The 12410-nt window shown below is 33.9% G+C and overlaps 1 protein-coding gene across 7 annotated transcripts in view; it reads right to left on the bottom strand.

Moving 5' to 3' along the window:
- Positions 1-2045: 2045 nt before the first annotated feature.
- Positions 2046-12410, bottom strand: part of HOOK3 (hook microtubule tethering protein 3) — a 111994-nt gene continuing 101629 nt past the window's right edge. For 3 of the 7 annotated variants that reach the window (XM_035003919.1, XM_035003917.1, XM_035003918.1), the window contains one exon: positions 2046-5065. In XM_035003919.1, the coding sequence (XP_034859810.1) occupies positions 4895-5065 (171 nt within the window). In that variant the 3' untranslated portion in view covers positions 2046-4894. Of the gene's footprint in view, positions 11482-12410 lie in introns of all 7 variants that reach the window. The other 4 variants (XM_035003921.1, XM_035003920.1, XM_035003924.1 and 1 more) reach the window with 2 other exon arrangements.

The raw sequence follows: 12410 nt of genomic DNA on the forward strand, positions 1-12410 counted from the left end.
TGTGCACTTAAAATATTGTTAAAAATTAACAATAATTCATTAATAAGGAGAGAAGATATGAGAAATAACAGCATGTTTGTATGTTAATGGGAATGATTCATTTAAGGGGAAAAACTGAAAATTCAAGGGATGGGTATCTCTGGAAACTTGTCTTTTAGAAGGCATATATTGTGCAGAGGACTTTGGCTAGGAATATAGACACATAGACATTTATATTCTCAACAATTTCCTTAAAACATAGTCCTAGAAATTAACTATCAAAGTGTAGAAACATTCAGCCCATCTTATATACAATTAGATAAAAGAAATATGAGCACATCCGTGGCTTTAAACTTACTGGAGTTCTATGTACCTACCTCAGGTCTTGCTCATGCTGAAGTTATGTACCACTGTGATTGTGCTTGGCACAGGGATTGGCAAACAGGGAAAGATTTTTGGCTTCAGAGGTAGGATCTTCATAGAAGTCTTCCTTCTGCTTGAGTGCAGAATAGCAGCAGCTAGGGTAACTTGGTCGTTCCTCCACTGAGCAGCAGAGTGTATTTGGTCAGCCCCTTGAACCTGCTCTAGTCTGTGACAATTTTGACAAATAAACGTGATGCTGTGTAGTTTCCGAGGCTAGGTCCTAAGAAGCTTTGAAGTTTTCACCTGGGTCTCTAAGAACTTGCTCTGAGGAAGCTAGCTGTGTGTGGTAGGTTCATCTAGCCTGAGACTCCATAGCCTGAGTCATGTCAGGATGTTGTGTGCAGAGTTGCCTGGTCAGCCCTCAGGTCTTCCATCTGCCTATCAGTCTAGGTATCAGACGTGCAAGAGAAAGCCTTCAGATGACTCTAGTCCCAGCCACCATCTAACTGTGACTGAATGAGGGGTCCCTACTGAGAGAAGCCCAGTGTCTTCAGATGCAAGAGAGATATTATACTGTTTAAAGCCATTAAGGTTTGGAGTAGTTTGTGATGCAGCCATAACCTGAATAGTACATAAATGTATTTTAGGCAAACTGGTACGCTTTCACCTGAGTGACAGTTCTATTTGGGAACTTTTCTGTGTTGTGCTTCATTTGACCAAATCTTTAAAGGCAAAAACATTTTTTTGGTTTATTTTTTGTGATTCAACCTACCCTTCTCCTTTGCTTCAATATTAAATACCCAGGAGGGACACTCAATAAATGCTAAATTAATATGGTATCTCCATGGTAATGAGTGAAGAAAACTTATATTTATCTGACAGTAAAATGGGCACTATTTTGACTACAGAGCTAGTTTTTTCTTTTTTATGGTGCTAACTTCACTTTGAAATTACTTAGCTGATTATTTTAATGTAATCAATTTCCACACTGCTATTGCCACTTTACCTGATACGGAAGATGTCATATTTCAATAATGTTTAGGGTGGAGATGGGGAAAAGGGTAAATTTTAAGGGTGTACAAGGCAGGAAAAGGGGCTCTAATCACCTAAATAGGATGCTCCAACAATAATGCTTTACATTGTTAAAGAATGCAATTACCTTGCCATTGGTTCTTGCTGTACTGTCTGCAGTAAGACTGACAGTGTTCACATGATAACTCTAAGAAGGGAGAAGCCAGGTTTAGCTTTTATCGCTTAAGAACTTTGGACCATCAGCTTATAACTATTGAGTACCAGCCTGAATCAAAACAGTCTATGATAGGTACTGGAAAAAAAACCTCAAGGAATATTCCTGATTTAATAATAAATCAGTGGCATAATCTTTAAATTGATAGGACAATATGGCAAGTGCCAAAGGCAAGTGGATGAATAATATTAGACAATTATTAAATATGTGTTGGTCATGGTTCAAGGGCAGGAAAAAAAAAATCTACCCTCAGGGGCGCCTGGGTGGCTCAGTCGTTAAGCGTCTGCCTTCGGCTCCGTTCATGATCCCAGGGTCCTGGGATGGAGCCCTGCATCGGACTCCCTGCTCCGCGGGGAGCCTGCTTATCCCTCTCCCACTCCCCCGGTGTGTTCCCTCTCTCGCTGTGTCTCTGTCAAATAAATAAATAAAATCTTTAAAAAAAAAAATCTACACTGAATTTTTATACAAGTCTTTATTTACAACTTGTTTAACAACTGTACACTTTTTGCAGCCTTGAAAACATTTTTGTACTTGAATGGGAAAATATAGTTTGACCAAATCTTAACTTTATTCTTCATATACATATACATATATTATATGCATACATATAAACATATACATATAATTAATACCATAACAAGTTGGCAGTCATAAAATTAAAACGAATAAGTGATATCAAAAGGAAATACAATATAAGATTTCAAAAAAATTAAAAATCTGTCTTCTAGTGGTTTATTGGACTTTATGTTGTGATTTTAATGAAAATTTCTTACTGAGGCTAACGAGTCAGTCACCTCAGAAAAACAGTGAGAAAACCCACCGATCTAATATACAGTAAATGGTTGGTAAACTTGGTAAACACATGGAAAACTCCTTGGATGCCATTATGTACAATGTTGCTATATCTGTATTGATTCCATTTGTGAACTGAGAAATTTAGAGTCCTATGTGGATTTATTTCATTTTTGGATTATAGTGACAAAGAATGAAGTTGTCAAATTATAAATTCAATAGTCAACCAGAAATAAGAATATACCTAGTAATACCCTTTTTGCAAAAGCTAAACTGCAAGATGGATAACTATGATGCCAAATAGGAAACTAACAACAATTCATAGAAAAATCAATAATACTTAAGACATGAGTATAAGGCTTTAGAGCTGGGACTGTAATCAATACAACTCCAACTCCAATGTACTAAGGTGTTTTCCAGCTCATCTGAAAAGTTTAAAAAATACTATAGGAAAAAAAAGCCTTTTTCTAACCTCAAATCTTTGATAGAATTTATTACTCAAAATAAGGCAAATTATTAAATTATTAGATATGTTTGAATTTTACCACTCATTACACAACCAAAAATTGGGTGTTATAAATGGTGGGGCAATTGTCAAAACATGAAAACTGCAAAACAAGATAAACCTAGAAATTATTCTTCTAAGTGCAAAGCATTCTGAATTACACATAACCTGTACACAGCAAAGTTAGTGACAGCAATGACATTTTAGTGCAACTAAATTTTAAATAACTAAGGCTATTAAAAAATGAAAGGCTCAAGGCCTCAAATCATTGATTGGCATTTGTGTACAGTCATTTTCTGTATTTATACTAAAATACTATTTACTTCAAGCATAATGAAAATTTCCCTTAACATGAGTCTATGTAGTACACACACTAAATTAGGCCAACAATTAAAAAAAAAAAAAAAAAAAAACCACCTCAAATCACACCATTTATCCATCTGTACTTGAGCAATAAGAATTTCATAATTTGCTTGGAATTTGACACTACTGGATTGAGTCTGTTGCCTGATTTAAAATATTTAAAAAGGAAGAGGAAAGCATCAAGACTTTCTAACAGGATAGTTCTAACTAAGCACCAAGCTGACTCAAAACAATTATGATTAGTCCCTTATTTTCATTAAAAAATTCAAAGATGCAGCCATATACATCCTTTTCGTTATGTTAAGAAGTAAAATGATACTAAAAATGTTTAAGTCACTAGAATAAAATGCTTGCTTTATACATGAAATTGAACTTGATTCATAATCTAAGTTATTAAGAGCAAGAAACACTATGAGGAAAACCAAAAAGATAATTTGGATCATGATGTGCCTTTAGGGAGTAGATAATCAAATGTGATGTTAGGGAGAAATGTTTAAAGGGACATAAACAAACTTTTGCCGCCACTTTCATTAGATCCACATATATTTTTAAAAATAATGGAAGATAAGGATAAATGTTTAACAATATTTATTTGTAAATAAATTAAGAATTCACTGGTTTCTGCTCTATATGTATTAGAAACTATGTATCATCAATTTGAAAGACTACAAAAAAGGGGAGAAAAGCCTGAAGAGACTGTTATGATTTATGAAATGATTTAATTATATCACTTGAAAAGTAAAGTGCTGAAAACCTGTTTAAAAATATATTGAAAACTAGTTTCAAGGAATGGGGTTTTGATTTTTCCGAAGTCTTTAAAAAGGGCTGGTGTTAATTTTTATAAGAAAAACAGATTTTACTGCCATAGTTGAAGAAAGCTAAGAGTTATTATAAGTTAATTGAATACTTTTATTTTATCTTTCTATTTGGGCATTATAGCACTGTAAAAAAGCATTTTCTGCAATGATGGAAATGTTCTGTATTTATGCTGTCCAATAAGGTAACCACTATCCATGTGTGGCACTAAGCACTGGAAATGTGGCTAGGTGACTGAAGAACCAAAGTTTTAATTTTAATAATTATAATTTAAATCACCATGTGGCCAGTGGCTAACAAATTGGACAATGTAGGTCTAGAATCTACTCTTATCTAAATTAGCAAAAAGCCACTGACTAGATGATAAAGACATTTAGAAGGGAACTTAATCAATAATTAGTAGATATTCAAAACATTGTATTTTGTCTGTGTGTGTATGAGTGTATTTCATTTTTAACTTTTTACTTTAGGGGGACAAAAGCAAATCTTCCCTCAAAGGTCAGGGTCTAGACTTCTCTATTTCAGTGTTACTCTCTTCTAGGTGACTTAAGCAAAGAGCATCACCAGAACAGCAGAGCATCAGCAGAATGAAGAAGAAAACACTACAGAAACTTTTCACACTATATTTCTCTCATGTAAAAGCACAAAACAAAACTCTAAGAGACTGTTCTTATGAGTAAATCTCCCTATTCTTTGGCAGTAATCATGTGTCAGTGTTTACCTAACAACAAATATTTCAGTTACAAATGGAAGAGTCCTAACTCTTAAAGACACCTCTCAACAGAACAAGCTGAAAACTTTGCTGTATTTGAACTTAATAGCCAAGTTCATTAAGCACATGTTAGAGCAGAACGAAGAATATTTCTGTAGCATTCTGCCATCTGTAGTGTCTGCCTTTTCCCATCAGCTAACCCCCACCATTTCGCAGATTCTCTGACTTCAGAGCTCCTGGAACTTGGCTTTCTTTCTCCTGTCCTTGGGTCTAGGCAATGATGAAGAAACTATGAAAGAAAGTGAAGGGCAATTGATAGGTTTGTATTTTAGGAGAGAGGCAAACCAAAGGTTAGAACATGTTCTAACTAGAAGATTGTTTACTTTTTATTAACGCAACTCCAGAAGACAAAAAGTTGCAAGTGTGTTGGCATTTGAGAGAACTTGGCTTCATGAGTATTGACTTATAAAAGTCTTATTAATGTGAAATATAAAATGTAATTGATGCCTAGTAGCCCCAATCCCGCTTCAAATAGATCTCTAGACTTAGGTTTTCAGACCCCACTTTAGACATTTCAGGAAGAGTACAGAGCCCATTTCTTTGGGTGATCTTTTACACTTTTCTTAGTGAGTGCTCCAAAAAAGGGAAAAAAAACCCCTAGTTTTTGTAAAACATACAAATCAAAAATGCCACAGAAAAGTAGAAGAAAAATAATTACCTAATATTAGTAAAGTGCTGTGAGTCTTGCAGTAAAGTATAAATAATACATAATGATTAGACATAACAGTAAATATTAAGACACTCACCTCTAATAGTGACATAAACACACTATAGAATGTATATACAGTAATCACTGCCCATAGGTTGCCAAGTACAACAAGAATAAACACGCATCCCTTTTATTAATTTTAGCAATATAATTGCTAAACTAATTATTTTCCTTTGTCAACTTCGAGATCTCTTAAGTGGTAACACCTGCTCAGAAGTCCCCCCCACATACATTAAAGCAACACATGCTTTGGTAGTTTCCCTTTTCTCACTTTGAGATTACTTTTGTCATGATAGTTAATTCTTCCTTTAAGCTCTGAGTAGATATAATTCAGGATATTTGATAGCCCTATGGGCCTGGAAGTTTGAGGCTATGGATACTTTTTCTCATGACTTATCTTCAAGACTCTTAACGATCTAATTCTGAGCCTAGGGGTAATTTATCAGGTACATAAAGACTCTCTTGAATATATTTTTTTAAATCTCTACTCTTGCCTTCAATTTAAACAAAATTTTGTTGGGAGGCTATTATGTCTAATTAGGGAGAAACATAAAATTGAGCCTAAGGTATATAAACTAGATAAAGCAGCAGATCTAGAGAAGTCAGTAGGAATTTTCAGCCACCACAGATTTCTTCTCATCTTATCAAATCATAGTATCCTTAATGGCTTCAAGTCACTATCTTAGATTTAGAAATGGGTAACAGTTTCAGAATGAAAATAGATGCTTTTCCCTCCACTGATAAACGTATAGTGAATATTGTATGCCCAGTTAATGCCCACTGAAGGGAAGGACAGTTAGAAAATAAATTATATTTTTGTCTACTCTTCTTTATTTAATGATCATGTTAAGAAAGTCAGAAGATTTTATGTAAACTATCACTTTAGGAACACTTATTAAGACAGTGTTATTTTAAATTGTATTAGTACTTCCATCTGCTTGGTTATTTGTTTACAATGAGGCCATTTCTTGTCCCCATAATCCATTCTAATTTCTAGGAATGGATTTGCCTTAACAGCCTTCTGTTATTTTCTCAGATTTTAATGCTCATTTATAAATACAGCATACAAACCTATCTTATAGAATATTACTGGAAAACAGAAAAATAACGAAGAGAGACATCACATAATTGTTAGGAAACATGCATAGACCCCCTACAATTGTCAAAACTCATATACTTGCCATAATTAGGTTCAGGTCTCTTGTTTCTCAAATAAACTAATGTTCCTTTCTCTATCAATTTAAGTGCAATGTGAAGAATCCAAGTATAGTTCAAGATAACATTAAATAAACTTCGTTAAGTTTTTATATTCATAGATAACACATGTGAGTTGGATTGGATTGATAAAAGCCTATTTAACAACAACATAATCATACATTCATTCTTCCTAAGAACATAATCAATGATTTAAAAGAGATGGATGTCATCACATTTGTGCTGTCCTTCATTTTATAAAAAGGAAGCTAAATATTAATACTTCTGTGATTTTAGGGAATAGGGAAGGGCGGAAATTAGCTGTGTCAGTAGCAAATTATTTTGTTTCTTGGGTTTCTGAGAAATGAACAGTTTTTACTATAAAACTTTAGAATAAAATTATTGTGCTTAAACTGGACAATAAAACATTTTTCAAAATTTTCAATAAAAGGAACATACACCAATTATTATTTAAATATGCTTTATAGATAAAGTAAAAATTGGATGACAGATACATTGAGAATAGCCTTCCTCATATAAAAACTTCATGGTATAAAATATTAAAATCATTATAGTTACAAAGAATAAGCTCTGAAAGCCCTTTCTAAATGTAATGAAACTGGGTTGTACAACTACCAAAATAAGCTGCTGTTTCGACAGTTGGGACTATAGAAAAAGAGATTATCATTATTGATTGGAAATCCCCTTAACTTATAAAAAGGGAAAATAAAAAGCACACTAAAATAATTTTCAGACTCTGATACCCCATTTCTTTTGTTTAATACACTCCTTCATCTACTTCAGGGTTTCACACTGGCTTGACTTTGAAGAAGTATAATGCTACGTCAACTTGATGAGAATCCCTTCATAATACAAGGCTAAGAAGTCAAAGTTTCCTTCTATAGTTTAATGAAAAGAAAACAAAAAGCATTTTGTCTTAATGTTATTCTGTAGTTAGCAAAAAGCAAGACACCAAGCACTTTCCTCTCATTTTAGGATCACGGTTGTTCTTATCCACAGGGCTGTAAACTACCTAGGTTGACACTAGCTGTGGGTTGTGGATGCTTTTTCAGATAATCTCACATGTTCCAACTGGGGATAACTGTAACACTCCAAAGCCTGAGATCTAGACAATTGGAAATTAAGTGCAGAGAGTTAAGATAATTTTAAAAATTTAGATTTTTGTTTTAAGATACTTCTCATACTGGGAGAGACTTTGTCAAATTTTTAACATGGTGTTATCTTGAAAAGATGAATGCTTGTCTGAGAGCAAGAGACACTCAAAAATATTTATCATTAGCTAACAAAAATAAACAAAGCTGCTACTGAAAAGGAGATGTGAATAAAGTAGCTAATAAAATTACCTTTTCTTCAGCCTAACTCATCTTTCACTGAGCAGTCACTTATTGCACAGTGTGGATTTTCATGCCTGTGCAGGGACTAATGAGATAGAAAAGCCAATATTTCTGACTGGAGAACATCTAGCTTAATTTTGTACAACTGAACTTTTACTATAAACACAAAACAATAAAACTTCAACAAAATTATTGTATTAAAATCTAATCATCTCACATCCCACAAGCCAATTTTACCAGGCTAGGGCTATCAAACAAATAATTCAATCTTAATCAATTCTGGAACATGGGTCCTTTAATTTAGGGACTTCTTTTTCTTGGTTATTATCAAATAATTAGACAAATGATAAAAAGGTATGATTGAGTTTTTGAAGCTCTTTTAAGATATGTACAGTTGTATTATTTATTCTTTTTCTATGTGGTAAACTATGATATTTGTTGGATTTTTTTTTTTATTACAAACTTTGTAAATATACACCGCAGAACATAAATGTTATTCTTTCATATTCTTTAGTTATTTACTTTGTATTTTCTTACCCTGGTTAGAAGGAAAAGAGAAAATAAGCTTTTTGTTGATAAGAATTCAACACTGCGGGGATGGGTCACCCCAACCTAATGCAGTAACACTGTACTTACTCCATTGCTGAGGCCAGGGCTAGCTCCACTGTCCACGCGAACTGTGGCTTCATGAAGCTACTGTATACAAGGAGTTTGTAAAAATATAGCATTGTATAGCTCACATCTAAATAAAGCGCCCAATGGCTTTCAACTTCCAGAGAGACCATGCATGCATCATCACAAACCACCTGAGAAATTATTAATCACTCCTGGAGAAATAGCAATTTCTAAATCCTGTCCAAAGCTGGGCAAGGGAAACAGGGTTGTCACTGCTACAGCTAAGTTTTATTCCTGCATTTTGAAAAAGCATCAGAATGTTTAGAAATATAATTTCTTCTATGTAATGAAAGTAACATACTAAACTATAAAGGTACAGTAAAGGAGAGTGAAAGTTATGACTGTAAACACCAAAATAATAGCATGCAACAGATGCCATAGAAAAATAAGTCAAACTTGTTTCTAAAAGCCTGGCACCTTTTCCTCCCATTTAGAGAAATATATCTGAGTAGGTAGGTACGCAGGTAGACCAGGACTGGGGCAGTAAATAGAGAACTAAAATTAAAACTTCTCATCTCATAGGATATAGTCCATTTAATGAATAGCTCATAGACTCTTATTTTTATCTATATTATTCTGCAGGTAGTATAATTCCCAAATAATTTTAATGTTACCAAAGTTAGTGTTCATGTCCTGTTTTAAAACAGCCAAATGCTTATGCTATTTGTGAAATAAGGGGGCAGGGGTAGAACCATTTTAACTAGTTTTTAATCTTTTATCGTTAAAACTATTTTGATGAGGTCTGCTTAGCCTCCTGAAGCCCCACAATGCATTCTACTCATGTGGTTCTTTCTGTTATTAGAAAATCTTCCTGCTTTACAGTCTTATCAGGCAGAAGCATTCACACTGCGCTCAGACTTCTGTACTGAATGTAAAAAATTAGCACAATGCATGAAGTCATTTCTGTGTATGCTCTTAATACCTTTCTTCAAGTACAGTTTCTGAGGACAAATGAAAACACTACTAATTTTTAGGTCAATTTTCTTATTAAAAAAAAAGTAAGGATTTAAAGTCAAACACCTAAATATAGTTTCTGAAAATCCTTAATTAACGTAGCTTGATTTAGTGTTATTCATTTATATTTAATATACAGGACTAAATGAAACCTGAACTTCCAAATAGCAAGTACATGAAATAAAATCTTATTAGATGACCTATCTAAAACCAAAACCAACCAATCAACCTAATTTCAATAACTTTTTGCTTTAAAAAAAAATTGGCTATGATGCAAGAAAAAGGCTGGAGGGGAACTTAAATATAATTTGGGACCAAATTCTTAAGTCACTATGGAAAGTCAGGCAGAGGCATTTCATTTTCAAATGAATAATATTTCACATTTATATAGCACCTTTTATACAAAGTGCTTTACAATCATTATTACTTGACAGCCATTCATCAATGTAAATAAACATGGTTTACAATCTGTCAACAAATCTAAGAACTTTGAGGCAACCAAATACCCAAGAGAATCTATTCAGTAGCAAAGTCTTGGACTAGGACATAGAATTAAGAAAAAATGTTAAGAGACCTGTTGTAACATCACATACAAGAAGTTACTTATTGATCTTAATGACTGATACTAGGATGTCAGGTTTAGGAATTACTGAGAAACTGAAGGGTTTATATTGAAGAGTAAGTAAAATGAGATGCAAGTCAACAAGGAAATTGTCCCAAAGGTAAGGCTACCTATTACTTGTAAGTACATGAAAAATAAATCCTTTAGATGTGGAGGGCAATTGAAGCTATAAATGTCAGCCACATTGCTAGAATTTGATGTTCAGTTACTAGGATATTCCAAAACAAGAAAAAAATTAATGCACTGCCTGATTTTTTTTCTTCTGTAATTTCCCCCCAAATAACCTAACCAATGCATTTATCTTCTGTCAGCAAACAAGATAGCAAGAAATAATGAAATTTTATGTATGTTTTAAAAATAGTTTCCAAATCTTCGGACAAATTTAATTTCCTATAAAACAATGTGGAAAACTCATTTTTTCCCTCTAAATAAATCTATCAGGTGCCTTAGGTAACATCTGATTAGCACCTCTGCCAATGTATTTATGTCTTTGCAAAAAGTGCACTTGCCAACCATTTTATATAGTAAATATGCAAGTTATTTGAAGTGCATTTGGAAAACTGAAAACACAGAATAATACATCATAAAAAGATTAATTCCCTTTAAACAAAGACATTCTTATAAAGCATGGTAACACAGAGGCACAATAAAGAATATAAATTGTATATCAATTATTGGCAGAAAATCTAATTCATTACAAAGCCTACACCATTGGGGAAAGGACATTTTCATACAAAGAAAAGTACTACACTATTATACAACACTTTTAATTGGGCATTTAAAAATTTTTGGCACATTAAAAGGAACCGAAAGGACTACAAAATAAAGAACCAAGAAACTAAAATATAGATACAGGAGAGAAAAAGTCCTCAAATGAGAAAGAATATCAACATAAAAGAGACAAAAAATAAGCTGGCTGAATTTCCTGAAATGTTGTCATATGTAACAGAAGTATGCTTTGAATGCAGGTGTTTAATTCTGATGGCAAGACGTGTCTACCTTGCTGTGGCTGGTTGAACATGGCCTGGATAAGATCTTCTTGTGCTGGTTGCTTGTCTTTGCCTAGCCAGAAATGACTGCCCTGAACCTGTACTAGCAAGTCTATCTTCAGCCGCCTTTTTATGCAGGGTCATTCCCTATACAACATAGGAAAAAAAGTAATCAATGTGAAAAAAGTGAAACATACGCTCACAAAAGAAAATTTCGTCATGCAGAATTTGTCACATTGCATCATAAGGCACAATTAGGAATGTTAACTCTGCTCATTATAGATTAAAATCTTATAGAGACATTTTAGTTCCAACAATTAGGTACAAATCTTCTCTTGGAAAAATTAAGGCTTAATTTTCTGAATTTACAATAACCAAACACCAGATAATAGAGATGGAATTTTGGAATACAGTACCCATATTCAATCATACTTCCTTTTCAGATCAAATGTAAAAAGTGATTTCCCAAGAACAAAAAGTGCAATTGATTGGTAGCAACTGATTCACATGGGGTTGCGGAAATCACACAGCTTATTTTGAGTGGAAAACACAAATGCACATGTTGTTTCTTAAGGAGGAAAGCCAGGCTAGGTATAATACATACCACCAAGGTGTTTTTCTTCACTTGAGGCAGGCTTGTATTCTCAAGCAAATTAAGAAAAATTCCTGACAGTCCACAACAGAGGGCCCAACCAAGAGCAGGGGGTCTTTCTTGAAGACTGGAGTAGGATGGCCTACTAGCTTAGTAGGGAGAGGATATACAATTGCCGGGCCCAGAGCACCTTAAACAGGAGGGAGGAAACCTCTGGGAGTGCGCCTTTTAAACTGTTCGTCTGTGAGGAGATCAGGGAAAAAGTGGTCTGGGTACTTATTTAATAAGACAATAAAGAACGCTGACCAGGGAAATATTAAGAACAGAGAGCGACTATTTATTCTCACCAATAATTGGCTACAAGTAAGCTGATGGAAGTTTACACTGCAACAAGGAAGAAAGGAAGAAATAAGCAACTGAGAGCCAAAAGGAGAGCCTACCTAAGCCAAGCTATGTGAAGTCCTAGGGCTTTCCTACAATGAAC

The sequence above is a fragment of the Mirounga leonina genome, unplaced genomic scaffold (assembly GCF_011800145.1).
Source record: "Mirounga leonina isolate KUSES-001 unplaced genomic scaffold, KU_Mleo_1.0 Mir_128, whole genome shotgun sequence".
Taxonomy (NCBI): domain Eukaryota; kingdom Metazoa; phylum Chordata; class Mammalia; order Carnivora; family Phocidae; genus Mirounga; species Mirounga leonina.